The sequence below is a fragment of the Propithecus coquereli genome, unplaced genomic scaffold, assembly GCF_000956105.1.
Source record: "Propithecus coquereli isolate 6110/MARCELLA unplaced genomic scaffold, Pcoq_1.0 Scaffold33, whole genome shotgun sequence".
Lineage (NCBI taxonomy): Eukaryota > Metazoa > Chordata > Mammalia > Primates > Indriidae > Propithecus > Propithecus coquereli.
This window is the reverse complement of record NW_012148952.1, coordinates 5,415,819-5,438,071: the sequence shown is the minus strand read 5'-3', so window position 1 is coordinate 5,438,071 and position 22,253 is coordinate 5,415,819. Positions and strand designations below refer to the sequence as shown.

The window sequence follows — 22,253 nt, the reverse complement described above, 5'->3', positions numbered from 1 at the left end:
TTTCTCTCTGCATAGAAAATGAGGCTAGCCATATATACAACATGTAAATGGTAATTATCTATAAGTGATTATTTTTTCACAGTGGCTTTTTCTTTGTGTTTTCCAGATTTTCTACCATGAAAATCTTTTTTATGATCAAATAAGGTTTTTTTAAAAGGTGTTTTTAATGTTCACATTTTTAGAAATATTCTAATAATACCTTCATTTCAAGCTTTATATCAATATTAGATATAAATTGAAACAATTTTGTATTCTTCCTTATCAAGTAAGCACTTTTAGGTTAATTACATGAGATCTGTGATTCACTTGTATAATTTTCTAGGAGATATTTAATGAGTGATCCATGAATTCCAGACTGATGTGATTTGTATTCATGGAATTTAAGTGTGGTTTTAATGAAAAGGTGATTAAATGTATTTAACCTTCTAAATTAATCTTATCTTAAAATTTAAATTCAGCTTTTCTTATGAGAAACCATTCTCTAAATGTGAACCATGAGAAACTGGCCATTCTTAGCCTGTCAGCACATAGTAAGCTTCTGGTTTTGTGTAGAAGCATATATTATTTTGGTACCATTTTGTTAAGAATAAGTTTTTCCCTGTTGTTCACTCACTAAGTATAAATATTAACTGCTTACTTTTTGGCTTAGCTGTGTGATAATTGATGTGTGAGTTGTTTTAAAGGGGAGGGGTGACTGTTAAAATTTCTGCCTTTACTTTTAAAAAGCATACCATTTGCATTTTTTTAAGGCATACACAAACAACGAGAGAACAACTGGCAAGAAAACATTGGTATTACCTGTAGAGTTTCATGAGATGTGGTATAAGGAAATGGACAAAATCATGAAGGGATTAATAAGAGAGCTTATTAGGGAAGGTATTTTCTTTTAAAGTGCTTGGCATTCTTATTTTTAATAGCTCCCCTATTGTTAAGGGACACATTCCTAGTGTATTTATGTTACTTGTGAAGGAAGTACTAATGTTAATGTTTTTTCTACTTTCACAGTCTTTAAAATCTAGAACTTCCTGGTAGTTTTCATCCCTTTTCCACTTGTAAAACCTTTGATTCTCCACCAGTATTCTATTCTACCTTCATCTTTCACTTTTCACCCCACATACCTTGTCCAGACACTCCTAACTATTCCCTACTCCTCAAACATATTATTCATTTTTTACTTTTTCCAGGCCTTTGCTTTTTACTGGAATGTTCTTTTCCTTTTTCTTTAAGTCCAAGCTCAAATGTCACCACCTCCATGAATATCAGTCAGAATTAATTTCTCCCTCTCCACTTATACTCTTATCTTCATATGGTATCATGGCTAAGAATACCTTATTTCAGAGGCAAGGACCATGTCATACCCATCTTTATATAGCCCAGCTGGCATGTCCTGGGATCACAGCATCCTTTTTACTACCCTCTGTAACAAATGACCAGATGCTAGGGTCACATGTTTTAGAGTTTTAGATTTCATGTCGTCACGTTTTCAAAATGTGCGTGGTGTATGTGTATGGCAATTAGTAGGCATGGACATTAATGGAGGTTAGATGCATTAAGGAATCTAAAATACCATTAGGAATTTAATGATGCAAATTCCATGATGTAATGTCCAAGTGACCCTACATTAAACCACTATGACATGGTTTCTATAGCTATTTACTGAAAGCCTTCTGTCTCAGACCTTTTATCATTAGAAAGAATTTTAGGCAAGAGACCTCCAAGATGAGTCTCCAAAAATAGGTAAATTTAGGTAAATAAAAAATTCAGAACTACATGTGCACATGAATTGGCTTTGTTTTTTATAAAGCTTTCAAGGCAACCTATAACCTTGCACATATTTGAATAAACTGTAAAAGGTACATAAAACATTTAAGTTTCTTAAGGGGATGTGACTTTTTAAGTCAAAAGTATTTTAAGTCAGATTATATTACAGCGAATTCTGCCAGATATCCATAGTTTGCTTGTTTTCATTTTAATAGACTATAATTCTGCCAAAACTGTTTTAAGAAATTATTATCCCAGTCTATGGTAAAGCCCAAATTCTGATGCTAACAATAGATGCATGCGTGTGTGGTGTGTGTGTGTGCGTTTGTGTTGAGAGGTGATGCTTCCAACACAAGAAAATGTCTCATGTTCAAATCCCATTTCCATTCCTGTCCTTTATCTTCCTATGGGTGGGAATTTGTCAGTGTATATTTTGATGGTGTTTGGGATTTTGGGTGTGAATTTGAAACACTTGTCATTTGATGAACTGAAAATAGGGTTGAATATTAATTGTTACGCTAAAAGGCAAGAAAGAAATTTCTTCTGCTCTCCTGCTTTACATGCCTAAAAGTTCAAGTAATACAGAAAATTCACAGGGGAGAAAGTTTTAGCAAACAGCATATTCTCAATCACTGTATTACAGATAAGGACTAGATTATACATTTTTTTGTACAATTTAGATTGGTAGGAAGTCATTTGAAACATGGCCATAAAGCACTGCTGCCATAGAAATAACATCATTTTACAAAAACCTTCACTGTTAAAGAATTTACCGTGACCGCATTTTTACTTTGTTGTTGTTAATATGTTGCTTGGTTATCAGATATACTTTGTATTTGTATTTTTAGAGAAAGTTGATACTAGATTTCATTCAATTATTTAGTCCTTGAGCAGAATCATTACATTAAGAATACCAGACAACCACGATGATACTGTTGTCTATAATCAGTACTTGAAATTGCAGTTTTTGTTGCTTTAGGGATTAATGAAGATGTAAATGAAAAATGGCTATTTATAAGATAGCAAAATATATTTATGTTGTTATCAGGCAAATAATTTCATTGCCCTTTATCTGTTGATGTTTGTATAAGCAGTGCTGTAGTTCAGTTTATTTTTATAAAAACTTTTTCAATGCCCTAAAGCTAGATGATTATTTTTACCTGGTTTTTTAAGGAGAGAATTTGTGGTAGCTTCTAGTAATTTACATGAATATTGAGCTCATCAGTGTACCTAAAGGAATTCTCTTAGGATCAGAACACAAAATACAGTCCATATTCACTACTCAGAGCTTATCATTATAGATTCTTATTTAAATAAGTAAGTTCGCTTGATAAAGGTAAATTTATACACTTAATTTACTATTTAAATTATCAATAGTGCTTTTAGCTTAGGGACAGTTGTCCCTTAGGAAATAATATAAAAAATGACTAAATAACTCAGTTTGCCTTTTATCTTTGACACATTCCTAATATAAGAAGTCATATCTTAGTGTGATTTTTCAAACATGCAACCTTTCTATAAAAGTGATTCTCTTCCCCCACCTCTTTTTCTTGAGGGCAAGTTTCACGAGCATGCAGCCTTTGCAGTTGCACAGGGCCCATGCCTGTGCTAATGTGCTTCTGCTGCCAACTTGAAATGCTTAATAATTTTTTAACAAGGGTCCCTACATATTTTTCTTTTGCACTGGGCCCCACGTATCATGTAGCCAGTCATGCTCCCCAGAAACTAGTTGTCATAACAGATTGTAAAACACGCTGAATAGTAATTTCCTGTGTTAACTAAATGTGCAACCCTTTAACTTTCCTTAACTGTAGAAGAAATATTTGTACATAGGTTTTGTTTGAATGTATTTTAGAGGGGGGAAGTAAGTGTAGCTGTCTTGGGTTACCTACCTACATAGTAAACTTTTTGAATGTTATCTAAGTGTTTGGGGGATTTGCCCTTTAATCAAAATTCTGTCATTTTAGAACATAAAAGTACTTGCTAAAAATTTTATTAGATGAAATAAATAAAATTCAAAGCAGGATTTAACTCATTGTGCTATTACAGGTTATCAAGTTGTGCCCAACCAGCAGCAAAACTACCAAGGAATAGTTGGAGTTCAGCAACCCCAGAGTCAGAACCTAGTCAGTGGCCAACCCAACAGCATTGGAAATCAGATTCAAGGAGTAGTCATCCCCTATCCCACAGTGCCATCATATCAGGTATGTTGTCTCTTTTACCTACTTTGGGTAGACATAATTTTGAATAAATTAAATGTATGACTACCATATGTCTTTTATGTTCTTTTAATACAGGGAAAACACTTCTGTAATATGCAACTTTATAGTCTTAACAGTTATATTAGTCATAACAGCTTTGTTTTATCCTCATTTGATTGCTTTATTCATTCACTTCATTAATATTTAGAATATCTGAACCACATTGATTTTGGCATGTAAGTTTTATCTGGCATTGTCTGTAGTTCCAGTGATATATGGATGTAAGCAAGTGTCTTACTCTATTCTTCAGCTCCTTAGAAAGTCTTCATTGGCAGGGAAGAGAAGAATAGAAAGAAAAATAGAGGTGGGGAGATAGGCATTTGAAATAGTGAATTATTAAAGTATAGATAATAAATCATTATTTATAGAATAGGGAAGTATGTGCAGTTTCTCATGGTGGGAATGATATTTTTCCCCCATCTCAATCACAGAAAGGGGTGATATGTCATGTATCTAAAATGTCATAGGTTTTAATTTATAGTTCTAAAGCAGAAATACCTATTATTTCATAAATAAGCAGATGTCTTTAGTATAATAGGACACATTTTCAGAATTCGTTTTACCTTCTTTCATCTTTATGGAATAACTTACAAGTGTGTTCATTTTATAGCCTCATGGTTTTTCATAGCTGAGTCTAATTTTAAGAACTCCAAAGACCATTTTGATTTATCTTAACAAGGAAAAAATAATCTAGTTGGGAATATAAAATACATATGTATTTTATCTGGACACACGTAAACAAATTGGTGGTAGTATACAGACCAGTAACTGAAAGGATCATGAAATAAAGCAATGAATAGGTTAGGTACTTGATACTGAAAGCTTCTGGGAAGTGAGAAACCTTTAGCTCTTAAAAGAAAATTATGGGCATGAATTCGTTAAGAAGACATCCTGGATATAAACAAAGGTGCAAGCATATTCCATATAGTTCCAGAATATTCAAATTAAAATGTGGAATTGTGAAGTATTATTGATCATTAAGAGTATGCCCATTTTTGAAGCCTCTTAATAATAGAAAGCAACTACAAAAAAAGAAAAGATACGTCATGAAGCTAGGCTTTGCGTCTTTCCTTTCTCTCATATCCCCCATGTTTTTTAGTCCTTATCCTCCATGCTTAAACCTAGGCACTTGAGCCCGCCCTTCCTGTTTCCCCCATAGCTAAACATTAGAATCATCACTCCCTTCTCAAAGATCCTGGTCGTGCTGTCTAATCCAATACGTTGAACCTCTGTTAGATGCCCAGGCACTGTGCTAGGTGCTAAAGATTTAGTTAAGTAAAATCTGCCTTTGATCTTTAAGGGCTCACAGTCTAGTCAGAGAAATGTCATTTTTAAATAAATTATAGCCTTATTAGTATAGTCTTTTTTAATGGAGCTGGATATTGAAAGTATTCCAGAGATAAGATAAAAGAGTTATAATTTCTATAGCATACATTTTTACAAATTAAAATTATTTTCTCATAGTATTTCATGTAATCCTCACATTGAGTGAATAATTGTAGGAAGTGTTGCTCTGACCAGCAATGAATGACTCACCTGCTTTATAGTATGCTCCGTACCATATTTGGTAGACAAGCTGGTTAGTGATAAACTGTCATCTAAAAAATAAGCCAGAAAAGTCATCTGTCAGTAGTGAATTCTGTGGCTGTATATTCTCAAGTAATAGCCACTCTCTCGTTTTTGGTGCTTCATATTTTTTTCTTTACCTGGTTATAAATTTATTCCAATAGTTTAAGTCATCTAGATTGAGCTATGTCATTTGTCCCAGATCTGCCTTGCATATATATTAACTTAGATACACACAGAAATAATAATCTCAGAAAGTTACACTGCCTTAGTAGACAAAAAGTCTGAAATATGTTGTATAGTACAGACTTAGATTAAGCAGATCAGTAATTTTCTATTTGAGATAAATGAGCCAAAGGGAAAGTAATTAAGAGACCACTGTAATTTTGAGAGGACTAGTGCATTTCAGAAACACATAGGCAAGACTTTTAAATCGCAGAGCTAGGTATGGAGAATAGCGAAATGGTTAAAGAACTGAGGCTCTGGAGCCAGAGGGCATGGTTTTGAATCCTTACTTTCCTACTTACTAGCTATGCAATCTTAGGCAAGTTACATAACCTCAATTTACTCATCTGTGAATCAGAGATGATAAAAGTACCTTCTTAAGTTGTTAAGGAAACTTTAATGAGATAATACACCGAAAGCACTTAGAACAGAACCTGATACATGTTAGTAAGTACTCAGTAATATTACCCCTCATTATCACTACTGTTGCTAACATCATCTTCATCGGTACAAGTTTTTATATTGGCTTTATTTTTTAAAATCATTATAATCCGGCCGGGCGCGGTGGCTCATGCCTGTAATCCTAGCTCTCTGGGAGGCCGAGGCGGGCGGATTGCTTGAGCTCAGGAGTTCGAGACCAGCCTGAGCAAGAGCGAGACCCCGCCTCTACTAAAATTAGAAAGAAATTAATCGGCCAACTAAAAATATATATAGAAAAAATTAGCTGGGCATGGTGGCGCATGCCTGTAGTCCCAGCTACTCGGGAGGCTGAGGCAGAAGGATCACTTGAACCCAGGAGTTTGAGGTTGCTGTGAGCTAGGCTGACACCACGGCACTCACTCTAGCCCGGGCAAAGAGAGTGACACTCTGTCTCAAAAAAAAAAAAATCATTATAATCCAACTCTAATATCGTGGTACATTTGTAAATTAAGAGCCCTTTATGCCTATGTGATTTCTATTTTAGAAACTGTAGAAACTAGAGAATTGAAGGGTCCATTATGTCCATGTAGTTTCATGCAGATAATAAAACAGAATTGAAAGACTCGTTCACTGAATGCCTGCTATACTAGATCCTTTAGATGTACTATCTCATAATGGAAGTAATACCTCCTCTGTAATGAAGATGTTGTTTTCATTTTTTTAGATAAGGCACTGAAGGGCCTCAGAATAGTTATATCATTTGCCCAGTGTCACATAGTAAGGTGACAGCGCTGCTATCTGTTGCTCCATGAATTAATAGTAAACGTGTATGCAGACAGGATTTGTCTTAGGAGTTTTGCAGAGCTTTGCCCTGAAGGAATATGGGAACATGTTGGTTTGCATTTCAAATGCTGTTACACTCGGAAAGGTGTCTCTGAAAGACAGTAGCGGCTATATGCCACAAGGCACCGAGTTTCTCAGACCTAAAGGTTTGGATTTGCTTTGTAAAGCAAAGTGAATCTGTTAAAAACTACAGGACGAGAGCTGACAATGGAGTGCCCCCTGGAACAGACAGCTGCCCGAATGGCTAAAAGCAAAGCTCTTGTTTTAACACTCTAGACTACCTGTCTCCATTCACAATAACCTAATAAATATGGAGCCAACATATCTCTGTTTAACCCCTCTGTTAAGTGATAAACTTACCTTAGAACTTAGAAGTTAACCTTTGAAAGATTTTATTGCCATTTGCTCACATAGATAGAATTAGTTAAAGAATCTGTAGAAGCCTTTTGAAAATCTGTTAACCTGAGAGGAACTACCTACTGTTATGTAAATCTGTTACCCCTGGCAATTATTCACTATTCCCTATAAGTTACCATGTAAGACCTCATTTGGGGCTTTTTGAGACCCACAGAGAAGGTCTAGGCCCCCTGAGATCCCACTTTGCCTATAATCTTTATTAAACTTATGAAACTATATCTTTGTCTCAGTGTATTCTTTTATTTCTTTTATTTTCCATTTTTCTCTATGATTTTCTTATCCCTTGCAACTCTACCAAAGGCACCCGGTTTTTTGCAGGGAACACTGGCCACGTTCCCGGCAGCTATCATATCTAGATACCTTAAGCTGCCAAGCTCTCACTGTCTCTGATCCATTATACTTCACTGATGCCCTGCCTGAGTCTTTTTTTTTTTTTTTTTTTTTTTTTTGAGACAGTCTCACTCTGTTGCCCAGGCAGGAGTGCCATGGTGTCAGCCTAGCTCACAGCAGCCTCAAACTCCTGGGCTCAAGCAATCCTTCTGCCTCAGCCTCCCGAATAGCTGGGACTACAGGCATGTGCCACCATGCCTGACTAATTTTTTCTGTATATTTTCAGTTGTCCAGTTAATTTCTTTCCATTTTTTAGGAGAGACGGGGGGTCTCACTCTTGCTCAGGCTGCTCTCGAACTCCTGATCTCTAGTGATCCTCCTGCCTCAGCCTCCCAGAGTGCTAGGATTAGAGGCATGAGCCACCGCGCCCAGCCGCTGCCTGAGTCTTAACTTAGCTCTCCCTGAGGTAAATGGTGTTACTTTTTCCATGTCGGATGGTCATCCTTATGCGGAAAGTTTCTTTTTTCAAAATAACTTACTTAGGTACATATGTCATATCTTTTCATAATCTAATGCATCTAGTCTACAGTGTGTTTAGTTGGTAAATCCTAGCTAAAAACAACAGCTGACTCAAGGGAACATAGAAATAAAGTGATAGCGCTGTGGCTAACTTATCAGGAAAGCCTTTTGGCAGTATTAGCTTATTCCTAAGTGCTGGTGCTTTAAAAGTTAATGGAGGCTGGACACATGAACATTTGCAAGTCTTTGAAAAACGTTTTTACTTTAAATTGTCTTTCAAATTTTAGGTTTCACTGCCTCAAGGTTCTCAAGGAATTGCCCATCAGACTTATCAACAGCCTGTTATGTTCCCAAATCAGTCTAATCAAGGATCTATGCCCACAGCAGGAATGCCCGTTTACTATAGTGTCATTCCATCTGGCCAACAAAATAATTTAAGGTGAGTATGCTAAGAAACCTAATCCTCTAGCTTCTAATTGTTTACCAGGATCGTGGTCTGTTGCTAGTTTTAAAGTTGACCAAGGGGCATTGCCTGAGATCATTCTCTAATGTAGCCTAGAAAAACGGTCTATTTTTTAAATATTTATTTTAGCAAAATCAGTATATGCAAAGCATTTGCTGTGTAAACTAAAGAAGAGTCAAATCTCTCTTGGGCCTACAATTTAGGCCAATCTCCTCTTACTCACCCAAATGGAGTAATAGTTGGCCATTGGCCATTGGAGATTAGAGTGTTTATTTGTTGATAGTTAAGATTTTTGTTGGAGTCTAGAGAGATTATATTCCCTGTACATAACCTTAGCAGCAAAATATCTTGCTGGAATTTTTTAGGCTCTGGGGAGTTTGTTTTTCATCAGTACGGGAGGGAGGCATATAAGGAAAGTAAATGATAAGTCATTTAGCTCTACATTAAAGCAAGTCATGAAATATTCCATCAGCTTCCTAAATGTGGAAGAGCAGAAGCTTCTCTGACAAGCCTAATGTGTTGAAAATATTATACTTCCCTTCAATTGGATCCCTTTAGTCCATTGTTCAGAATGTGTTACAAAGCCATTCATTTATTCTCATGACATTCCTCTGAAGTTGCTTGTCACCCAGTTATGGTTACAGATGGCATTTGGGGGTGAAGAAAGGATTGACACACCTTGTTGTATTGGAATCTGCTTTAAAGATGGGAGCTTGGTTCTGATTTTCTTTGTTGTCAGACCTCCCTACCCCCCCCCCCGAGAAATTCTCACATTTCCCCTCCTTTCCCTCTGTGGCTGCCAATTTTTCGGCAAAGGGGCATGTGTTTGAAGAGACCCAGGCTTTTTAAATGGCAAATTCTTTGGGAATCTCACAGGCAACTTTGTAAATTTATATAATTTTGAGGCCCAGCTCTTTTGAGGTAGACCTACTATGTGATAGAAATGTGTACTGAGTTAAATTTCCCATTTGTTGTCTGAGTTTAAATTCTACAAATAAGGAGAAATACTCTCAATCTGAGGCTCTTTTCCTTATATATGTAAGTTTGGAATCTAGAATGCCAAATCAGTTTCTGAATTGCCAATTAGAGGCATAATTCTATGTGCAAATGTAAGTGAAATGAAGGGTGAGAAAATTACCAAATTATCTGCTTTTTAAGCCAAAGTTTAACCTTTTATTTATCAAAGAAAATTACCAAAGTAATCATTCCTATGCAGAGCAGAGGCTGAGAGAAGTAGGTACTAAGTTACCTCTGTAGGCCTACATACTGGGAAGAGGGTCTTTCGTGAAGGAAGGAGATCAAGCCTGTAAGAACCTGTAAATGGCTTAGGGTTTAACACTTTCCCATGTCAGTTATATTTGTCAATCCCTTGAAACAAAAGATTTTGTATACTTGATTTCTGAGGGAGCTGGCCCTAGGAGTATGGATACAGGTGAGAGAGCACAATTCTGTACCTGCCTCTAGAGTCAGCCTTATTTTAAGCATGATGGTAGAATCCAAAAGCTGTCGAGTGGATGCTGATGTGACTATACTTTGGAAAAACTATAGATTTAGTCCCTCAGCCTGTTTCTGCAAAGAAGATAAAAATTTGGAGAGCTAGCCTTGGCCTGAGGAATAGCCTGGAGCATAGCAGTTAAAAGATAGATGAGGTTCCCCAAAAACCTCTAAAATGAATCTTGATAAAAAATCTTTGGAATTACAGCTTAAGGCCGGGACCCAAATGAGACAGATAAATTTAAAATAAGGTAGTTGTAAATTGGCAGTAGAATTGGTCACCATGTAGCAAACTGGCATTGAGCTATATTCCAACTATAGATTACCAATGTGTGAGAAATGAAATGGGTTGTACCTAGAGTAGGGAATGTGTGTTCTGTCAGACTTGTATCCTAGTACCTTTTGGACTAGTTACTTGGTAGGAAGTCAAGTCATGTACAGAATTAAGGATCCCTTTGGGTGAAAAAAAATTTGTAATTAACTAATGACACTTTTCAAAAATTAACAGCAGTCTTTACAGAAAATCTCATTTCTGCTTCTGGTCAATATTTAATAGACAAATCACCATAATATGAAATATTTCAGCACTTGGAACCATCACTTAAAAAATTGACCATTGGCCGGGCGCGATGGCTCACGCCTGTAATCCTAGCACTCTGGGAAGCTGAGGCAGGAGGATGGCTTGAGGTCAGGAGTTCGAGACCAGCTTAAGCAAGAGTGAGACCCCCGTCTGTACTGAAAAATAGAAAGAAATTAGCTGGACAACTAAAACTATATAGAAAAAATTAGCCAGGCATGGTGGCACATGCCTATAGTCCCAGCTACTCGGGAGGCTGAGACAGGAGGATCGCTTGAGCCCAGGAGTTTGAGGTTGCTGTGAGCTAGGATGATGGCATGGCACTCTAGCCCGGGCAACAGAGTGAGACTCTATCTCCAAACAAGCAAACAAAAAAAAAAAATCAACTATTGGTATTTTTAATTAATCAGATAATTGAATTACCATCTAAGAGCTAATATATAGAGGCCATTCCTTCATAAATCTAGATTTAGTAGCTTATATAAATTATATTTTATCTTTCTCATTTTAGTATAGTTACATGAAAAGCAAAAGGTTGTTCTGAATACTCAAGGCACCTAGAACCAGGGTCTGGCACAGAGTAGGAGCTTGGTATATCCATACTGAATGAACATACTTCTTAAATAGCAAAGGCCAGCTTGCACATATGTATATTACATATATGTCATTAATTATTGGCCTTCATTTTGTTTCCATAACCTATACACTTTTTAAATTTTTCCTCAGTGTTTTTTAAAATTACAAAATAAATAATGCTGTTTACATAATTGTAGCAATACAAAGCTGAGTAAAAGGAAAGCTAATCATCATGCCCCACTCTGCCCCCAAATCCCCTGGTCACCAACATTCACACCCTAGTGTGTGTTTTATCACCTTGGCCTCCTGCCTGTACAAACAATGCACATATAAATATACATACATATACACATACATAGGAATTGGGTGGTAGGTTTAGTGAAATACATATTGTCTTACATTTTTCCCTGAACCCATTGTGTATATCAGATTAGTAAATATTAGTCTAAAACATTGTGTTTTTATTTCTAATTTCTTGATAAGCATAATTTTATCTATATGGCATCATGTCATACAGGCAGTTTCTTGTTGGTGTTCTAACCTCCCTTCTCTCTGCACCCTGCCACCTGGACCGTCTTCCAGGTACACACATGCTCGGTAACCCATGTTTCTACCCTGGTTTGTATCTTTCCTCACTTTTCTCCTTGTAGTTAATCATATACTAACACAGATATGATGTGGAAACGTGAGAGAGATTGATTAGCACACACACATGCACAGGAAATTGAGTTTATAAAGTTTTGAATATAAAATGTCTATAACTTGGTTTTCCATTTTTAATATGACCACTTTTATATGTCTGAGATGTGGCGAGAGAATTTAATCCATTCACATTGAATATTACAACTGAAATACTGGATTTTTTTTTCTGCCAGCCTGCCTACATTTGTTTCTTTACTTTACCACACTGTACTTGTAACTGCATAACTGTATAGTCAGTCTTCTGTTGTTTCCTCAGATAAATATCTGAGTAATTTCTCCCAATTTACGCTACTCCTTGAGGCTCTTCATCATGGAATCTCACTGATCTGATATCAGGACATGAGTTGGTCTAAAGCTAATTTTTCAGATAACTCAATCTTACACCATTAGGCATTAGTTATTGGGTAGCATGATGTGGTTAGAACCAACATGGGCTTTGGATTCAAACAAACCTGCCCTTCAGCCGATCTGACCTTAGGCAAGTTACTTAGTTTCTTTGTACCTTGGGTTTTCTTATTTGTAAGATAGGAATAATACCTTACAGGACTGGTGTAAGGAATTATGTGTCCGGAACTTTGTGTATTGAAATCACAAATTTGCAAGCCATATGTCTGATATTCAAAATATATAAGGAATTCCTACAATTCAATAGCACAAAAGTAACCAGGCAAAAAAAATGGGCAAAGGACTTGAATAGAAATTTCTCCAAAGAAGACATATAAATGGCCAACGGGTAGATGAAAAGATGCTGGACATCCCTAATAATCAGAGGAATGCAAATGAAAACCACAATGAGATATCAGTTCACACCTGCTAGAATGGCTGTTATCAAAAAAAAAAGATAGTAAGTATTGGCAAGGATGTGGAGAAAGGGAACCCTGGTATACTATGGGTGGCAATGTAAAATGGTGTAGCTGCTAAGGAAAACAGTATAGGGATTGCTCAAAAATTTAGAATTATCATTTGATCCAGCAATCCTAAATACTTTTGGGTATGTATCCAGGATAATTGAAATCATGATCTCGAGATATTTGCACTCCCTTGTTCATGCAGCATTATTCACAATAGCCAAGAAGTAGAAATAACCTAAATGTCCATTGGATGGATGAAGGGATAAAGAAAATGTGGTGTACGTATATTACAGTGGGACATTATTCAGCCTTTAAAAAGAAGGAAATCCTGCAATATGTAACAACATGATGACTTGAGGACATTATGCTAAGTGAAATACACTGGTCACAGATGCACAAATACTCCCTTATTCCATTTGTGTGAGGTATCTAAAATAGTCAAACTCTATCACTTCTTGGCCTTTTGGCTAAGATCAAGTGTAAAAGAGTCAAACTCATTGAAGCAGAGAGTAGAGTGGCAGTTGCCAGGAACTGGGAAGAAGAGGAAATGGGGAGTACTATTCAGTGCATATAAAGTTTCATTTATGCGAGATGAGTAAGTTCTAGAGATCTGTACAACATTGTGCCCATAGTTAGTGATACTTAACAAATTTTGTTAAGAGCGCACATCTCATGTTAATTATTCTTACCACAATAAAAAAAATTGTGTAGTCAAGGAATTTGTGACATCTGTTTTAATAGTTCATATCCCTTTAGTATTTACCTTGTTCTGTGCTCTGTTCTGGATCATTGTGTGACTGGACACTTCCTCCAAAAAACAAATATGAAAGCTGGAAGAAACCATAAAATATCATTAGTTTATTCTTAAAGCAACAAATACTATTTTGGTTGGTATTACCCCCAATTAGACTAAAAATAGTAAGATGTGAATTTCTTTAGTGTAACTTTTTTCTTTTCTGATTTACCTGTGTTCTCTGTGTAATCTGAATCAACATCATTGTTCTTTTCTGGTGCGCCAAACCAATACTTCTTCAAACACACTACCTTTTTTGAATTTAAAAAAATGTGTCTTTTTGTTGACCTCACTGAATTTGAAGTCTACGTGTTTACAAGACCACTCAGCTGAGAAATGAAAAATATATCACATTAATTCTTCACAGTTACATAAAGAAAAGTATGTATAGCAGATCATCATTATTTGTGGATTTTGTATTTGCAGATTTGCCTATTTGTTAAAATTTATTTATAACTCTAAAATTTATACTTGCAGCACTTTCTTGTTCATTTGTGCACAGGATCAGAGTGGCAAAAAATTTGAGACAGACATGTCCCCACCTGAGGTCAAACGGGACCCTCTGTTTCCCTATTTCAGTTCTCATATTGTAACCAAGTATCCTTTTCACGGTCTTATTTAACTTTGTTCACATTTTTGTGCTGTTTGTTTAAAATGGCCCCCTAGCATAATGCTGAATTTCTGTCTTGTGTTCCCAAGCACAAGAACGCTCTGGTGTGTGTGTTCCAGGTCTTATAATTACTGTTGGCCATCAGTTCATTGTTAATGGACTCAACAATAGGCTACATCCAGAGAAGGGAAGAGAAAATTCACAGATGTTTATGTGAGGGCACTCTGGAAAGTGCTAAAGTAACATCCAGAATGTATGGTGAAGTTATGGAGAAAAGATGGAGAAGTGGCTAAATTTGTGGATTCATGTGATGACTACTGAGTTTTCAAAAAGCATAGTGGACAGCATTGTTAAGAGACTGAAGCCAAAGAAATGTACACTCATATTACCAAAGATCAGGAAAATGTTAAACACTTCTCAAATAGTGTTTTAATATCAAGAAATACTGCATATAATTAGTTATTATAGAAAATACATATTAATGAGATATCTTTAAACAGATACATACATAAAAAGGTTATATATTGATCAGTTGGGACAGCATTGTTAAGAGACTGAAGCCAAAGAAATGTACACTCATATTACCAAAGATCAGGAAAATGTTAAACACTTCTCAAATAGTGTTTTAATATCAAGAAATACTGCATATAATTAGTTATTATAGGAAATACATATTAATGAGATATCTTTAAACAGATACATACATAAAAAGGTTATATATTGATCAGTTGGCAAAATATTGATTTGAGGCTTGCAGAAACCTAACTGTATTTCCCCTAGGGGCAATGGCTCAGTATTGCTGCTTCAATGTATATGCAACTTTATAGAGTGTAACTGCTGCAAATACCAAGAATTGATTGAATTTTGTGTCTGACACTGTGTTGGGCACTATAAAGGTATGCAGAATGCATTAACAATATTAGAGTTCATACTGTTAGTGGGTTTTAGTTATTTCCATAGCTAAAGCCTGCTAAATCTTACTAAAGCATGGTGTTTGAGTCAAAGGGATAACATTTGTAAGCCTTTATTTTTCAGAACACTAAAATGTTTGCTTATCTCTCTAATGCCAGACTCAATCCAGTATGAAAATACGTATTTAAATATATTTATGTGTGGAAGAAAGATGGGACATAGTCTCGTCCTTAGGTAGCTACAGTTTTTATGGGAAGCTAAATTTGTGAATATGAAACAGAAAATAATGCAAGATGAATATAAGGAAGGGCTAATTTGAAAGTAATAAGGAACAAAATATATGTCTAGACACTAAGCAGTTTTCTAACTTGATGATATGAAACCTTAGCATTAGAATATGAGCCCTACTGACCTGGTCAACATTTTCTTTACCTTCAGATTTATTTATTCCTTCTAAAATGGTGCTTTTACTACAGAAAGCTTAGAAATGCAGATGAAACTTTTCTTCCAAATTTTTTTCTCCCTCAAATTTTTACATTTCTAGAACCTTATTTGTCTTCACAGTGTCCTTCTAAAAAGGATAAGAATATGTGTTTATTTTTGGTTTATATGTAGATACTATGAAACACAGAAAAGGTTAACCATAGAATTGTACCTGATGGCCTGAACTCTTAATTTCTTGATTTCTAGCACCCTGCCTTATTGATACAGCATCTAAAAGCAATTCTTAATCTTGGGAGCATGTTATAATGGCCTGTGGAGCTCAGTCCAGGGCGGAAGGATTGCTTAAGGTCAGGAGTTCAAGACCAGCCTGGGCAACGTAACAAGACCCCTATCTCTACAAAAAAATACATTAGACAGGCATGGTGGTGTGCACCTATAGTCCCAGCTACTTGGAGGCTGAGGCAGGAGGATCACTTAAGTCTAGGAGTTCAAGGTTACAATAAGCTATGATCATGCCACTGCACTTCGGCCTAGGTGACTGAGTGAGACCCTGTCTCTTAAAAAAAAAAAAGTCATATCCCCAGCCTTATATATTCTGATTTAATTAGTCTGGGTCTGATCCCTTAAGCCTGAACATCATTATTTTTTAACAACCTCCAGGTGATCCTAATGGGCACCAAGCACCTAATGGGACCTTCACTGACCAGCCCTCTAGTTTCGTTTTCATCCATGACTTCAGCTGTCCATAAGTAGCAATAGCCCGGTAATACTTGACACATTTGGAGAAAAGTCATCATGTGTGTCACTGTTAATTAAATTTTCATCCAAAACCCAATGTTCCGATACAAAACAGTGTAGATTACTATATATCAACAAGTTAATAAATCTCTATTTGTTAGGTGAAAAGATTATCTTAAACTCTAAGCTACAGAGTCCTGATCTAAATGGTCTTATGTTTTAGGTACTAAATGGATTGTAATAGTCTTCACTCCATTATAAGATTATAAGAAATAAGAACACTAAGTGAGCCTCTGTTTTGAAAAAACATCTTACTTAGCTTGGGTTGCTTAGCAACTTCGTTTTCTTGCAGAGGCTCCTGTGTAGAAAAGTAGAATTTGAATTATTTTTACTTTCAGCACACCTTTCAATTATCACTGAGGCAACTTTGTGTTTGGATTAGATTGTGTTGTTATGTATCACTATGAAGATTGAGCACGGCCTGATACAAGTCACGTGTCCTGTCACTTTCAGCAAGCAATGTACTGGTCAGGGATACTAGTTTTACAACAACTCATAATGAGATTTTTCTGTCTTTATGATGGAGAGAAAATTAGTTTGATACCTGCAGTCTTCAAAAGTGGCAAATGAGTCGGGTATCTTCAAAACACTCTCATTTTTAGTGGTTTTTCTCCTATTTCACCTTTCATTTTCCCCATTTTTATCTTGAAACTCAAAAGGATAATATACCTTTATCTTTGATCTGTAATCTTAAAGGGCTAACATACATAGAGAGGAACTTCAGAGACTGTAACCTTTATTTTTAGAACTCTTTAAAAAAAATATTTCACAGAATCTTTATGAAATGGAAAACCTACTTTTAAGTCTTTTCTCTTTTTCCTCTCCACAGTCTGTTTTTCCTCATTTTGGTATCCTGGTATTCCTCTAGTGTCCTCTTTGTCCTCCTTAAGATACCTCTTCTGGATTCATTTTGTTTCTCTTAAGCTTCTAGTTTTACATTTTTAGTTTTTTGCTTGCCTTAGCCATCCTTTGAAATAATTGTTGGTAATTAAGTCTGACAATCTGAGTCATATCTTTTAGTGACATTTCTCTTCTGTTACTGTTATCAAGGAAGTGATTAACACCAGCTTAGAGAAGTAAAATGTAGTGAAGAATAAAATTTCAGTTAGGAGAGATGAATAAGTTCTAGAAATCTGCTCTTCAACAACGTGCCTATAGATAACAATATTGTGTTGTACACTTAAAAATCTGCTGAAGTAGATCTCATGTTAATTGCTCTTACCACAATAAAATTTATTTTAAAAATTAGCAGACCAATATACTCTACAGCATGCCTGATAACCTATGTGTGATTTTGTAACATTTACAGAAGAAGAAATATATAATTGTTGAATAACTAAAATGCAAAAGAAAAAAGTTACTTACACTGCTAAAATACTGTCTTTTCAGAACATTAATTTCTTCTGTAGTGGATATAAAATTTTACCATTTTTGATTTTTTTAATTTTTAATTTTTTAAATTTTTAATCATTGTGGGTTCAAAATAGTATAGTTGTATATCTGTATAGGATACATATGATGTTTTGATACAGGCATACAATGTGAATTAATCAAAGCAGGATAACCGGAGTGTCCATCACCTCAGACATTTGACATTTCTTTATGTTAGAAACATTCCAATTCCACTCTTGGTTATTTTAAAGAATACACTAACTTGTTATTGATTATAGTCACTTTGTTGTGCTATCAAATATTGTTCATTCTATCTAACATATTTTTGCATCATTAACCATAACCACTTTATCCCCCCCCACTGTCATTCCCAGCCCCTAATAACATTCTGCTCTGTCTCCCTGAGATCGATTGTTTCTAATATTTAGCTCCTACATATGAGTGAGATCATGTGAGTTATCTTTCTGTGCTTGTAATTATAATTTGGATGCCATTTACTTAAAATACTTACTAGATCTAAAGTCGGCAAACTTTTTCTTAATAGTCTAAATAGGAAATATTTTAAGTTTTGCAGGCCAAGATACAAAATCATGGGGACTATTTTGGTATTTACATGACATGGAGAAAATTAATTCCCACAAATTTTTACCACTAATATTCAAAATAAAATTGAACACAATTTTTTAAAAATACAGTTTTTCTAATAAGAAGTATGGGTTTATTTTGGGTTGTGGATAACATTTTACTTAATTGGGGTTCAAAGTTAGGATTCTCTGTCATCAAATTGATTGCAAATGTTCATCTGTAAAAACAATTCTTAGCTTGCAGGCAGTACAGAAGCAGGCACTGAGCTGGATTTAGCCCGTAGGTCATAGTTTGCCTTCTCCTGTAGCAGGTAATTGATAGCCAGCAAAAAAAGACCAAGAGGAAATGGTCAGAAATGAAGGCCAACAACATAGGAAAAAGGGATATGGAAGCCAATCTACAAGATTTCAAAGATTAACAGTCAGATGTTGTTGGCTGGGAAGAGGAATGAAAACCATAAAGAGGAAGAGACATTGGATGTGACCAGAAGAGGTCATTTGTAACCTCTGACATAGTATGTGGTAGACCAGCGGTCCCCAACCTTGAACTGGTTTCATGGACAATTTTTCCATGGACAGGGGCAGGGGCGGGTGCTCAGGCAGTGATGCAGCAATGGGGAGCAGCTGTATATATAAATGAAGCTGCCACTCACCTCTTGCTGTGTGTCCCAGTTCATTGGTTTCATGGAAGACAATTTTTCCACAGGGGATGGGGAGGTGTGCGGAGCTCAGGTGGTGATGCGTCGCCCAGTTCCTAACAGGACACAGACCGGGGTTCAGGAGCACAGTGGTAGAGGTCTCTTAAGAAGAAAGTAAGTTTAGATCATGAAGTCTTGTAGATAAAAGGTTGTAGTATTTATTCAAAAAGAAGAACGGTAGGATAATTTTGAAAAATAGAAGGGGCCCAGAGTAGTGGTGGCTCACACCTATAATCCTAGCTCTGACAGGCCGAGGTGGGATGGTCTCTTGAGCTTGGGAGTTCAAGACCAACCTGAGCAAGAGCAAGACCCCATGTCTACTAAAAATAGAAAAAATTAGCCGGGCTGATGGTACACACCTGTAGTCCCCAGGTACTCGGGAGGCTGAGGTAAGAGGATCACATGAGCCCAGGAGTTTGAGGTTGCTGCGAGCTAGGCTGATGCCATGGCACTGTATCCCAGGCAACAGAGCCAGACTCTTTCTCAAAAACAAAAAAGAGAGAAATTAAGATTAAATATTTTTAAAATATGGGAGGAAAAAGAGTAATTCTCTAAATCTTCCCTGCCTACTTTCTAATTATTCTTCAGTATAGTTGTTTTTTTGTTTGTTTGTTTTGTTTTTTAAGGCTAGTCAAGTGAAGCAGTAGGAGTGGAGAAGGAACAAAGGAATCTGTAACTGGTTGTGATCAATTAGTTGTATACACCACTGCACTTGAACCAACCCAGTATAGATTTTTGTAGCTTTTATTCCTCAAGTAAATTTTAAGCTTTTCCAAATCGTTTTTTAAAATCCGCAGTGACTTTTTACTGTCAAAGATTTTGAGTGGCTATTCCTAAACTTACCATTTTAGATATATCTTCAGGCTATTAAGTAACCTAGATAATAAGCAGTCCCCTGAGATAGGCCAACCCAGTTTATGAAGTAGAAGAGATGTATGTTGGAAGTTTCCCCCTGGCATATCCTCTATATTTTATTTTGTGAATAATTTCTCAGGCTTGAGAATGTACTGACTTTTGTATCTAACTTGGTGTAAGGGACAATGTGAGGTATACTGAAAAAAGGATCTTAAAAACCTGCGTCCTCCTGACTTCTGTTTCTAGCCAAAATGCAGTGGTAGAGACTGGATTTATCAACTCCTACCTTCTTTAACTAAAAAGCCAGAAAAGTATATGAAACAACAGTTTTCAGATATTGGACATTAGGCTGTGAAGGACAGTAAACCCTGAGAGAGAGGAAACAAAAGAAATGAGTCTTAGTGATTGCCCCAGCTTACTTCCACAAGAGAGTTTCCCGGCCACAGCTCAGGGAGAGGAAACCCAGTCTCTGAATTAGGAGATGAAGTTGGGACTTAAGGAAGCCAAGATGGCTAGAGTTTACAGGGTAGAGTACAGAAGTGAAGAGAGCTACAGAGAGAGCTCTGGAGATCTATAGAGGAACCCTTTTTGAATCTCAGTTGAGTACTGATTTGTGTGTGTGTGTGTGTGTAGAAACTACCTAGGCCATGAAAAGGACCACTCAAAAGGAGCAGGCTTAAACAATCTCTGGAGCTTACCCAACGACAGAAATAGTTTATTAGTCCTACCAGCTAGAGTGTGAAAACCTGGATACATGAGGCATCAAGTAGATGACTTAAAAGGATATTGTCTCAAGAGTGTAGAAATTAACTCTAGATTAAAGTCTGTTGTGGTCTTGCCTTCAAAAGCATAAAAGCAAGACCCAAAAGGATTACATTGTTTCCAGAGAACTTTAACTGTGGCCCAGAACAAAGCTCAAAAACGTTACAAAATGCAAGAATATCCAACACCCAACAAGGTTGAATTCATAATGCCTGACATCCAATAAAAAATTACCAGTAATGCAAAGAAGCAGGAAACTAAGGCTGATAATGAAGTGAAAATCAGTGAGTTGAAACTGTGAAGCAATGCCAGTATAAAAATCAGAGGGGGAAAAATGAACAAAGCATCATTGCTCTTCAGGGGACCTCATAAATGTGTAATTGGCATCCTCGAAAGAAGAAAAAAGGAACAAAAGATATTTGAATAAGTGGTGGTTGAAATTTTTCAAAATATGATGAAAATTATAAACCTACAAATCCAAAAAGCTCAACAAATTCCAAGCAAAAGAAGTGTGAAGGAAACATCTTTAAAAGTTGTAAAGACATTCCCTTCTTCACTTGACCAGCCTAAAAATTTTAAATTTAAAAATTTAAAAGTTGTAAAGAGACTGGGTGTGGTTTCACACCTGTAATCACTCTGGGAGGCTGAGGTGGGAGGATCCCCTGAGCTCAGGAGTCTGAGGTTGCAGTGAGCAATGATGATGCCACTGCACTCTACCCAGAGTGACACAGTGAAACTCTGTCTCAAAAAAAAAAAAAAAAAGTTGTAAAGAGAAAATCTTAAAAAGCAACCAGAGTTAAAAATGACACATTACAAATACAGTAACAAAGATAAGAATGTCAGCAGGCTTCTTATTAGAAACAATACAGGACAGAAGATAGTGAATAAAGACCAACATCTTTATTTGAAGTACTGAAAGAAAAAAAACTAGCATTCTATACCAGTAAAAATATTTTTCAGGAAAAAAGGTTAAATAAAGACCATTTCAAGTACACAAAAGCTGGAAGAATTAACTACCAGCCATCTTACACTATGAGAAATGTTTAAGGGAGTTTTTCTGACAAGGAAAATGATACCAAATGGAAATTGGCTGTATACAAAAGAATGAAAATGAAAAGGCAAACAATATCCAGGCTTAAAAATCAAATATCTAGCAATGGACTTTCCTGAAGAACATATGGGAAATTCTCAAACCTTAATAATAAAAAAAAAAACCTTGAGAAAAAGTTTGTTTTAAAAGTCAAACATGGCCAGGCACAGTGGCTCACACCTGTAATCCTAGCTCTCTGGGAGGCCGAGGCGGGTGGATTGTTTGAGCTCAGGAGTTCGAAACCAGCCTGAGCAGGAGCGAGACCCCGTCTCTACTAAAAATAGAAAGAAATTAATTGGACAACTAAAAA

General features: G+C 36.1%; 1 protein-coding gene across 2 annotated transcripts in view; it reads left to right on the top strand.

The window, feature by feature from the left end:
* R3HDM1 (R3H domain containing 1) overlaps positions 1-22,253 on the top strand; it is a 97,440-nt gene that overhangs the window by 43,567 nt on the left and 31,620 nt on the right. For both annotated transcript variants that reach the window (XM_012650529.1, XM_012650528.1), the window contains 2 exons: positions 3,811-3,965; positions 8,630-8,781. In XM_012650529.1, the coding sequence (XP_012505983.1) occupies positions 3,811-3,965; positions 8,630-8,781 (307 nt within the window). The remainder of the gene's footprint in view (positions 1-3,810; positions 3,966-8,629; positions 8,782-22,253) is intronic.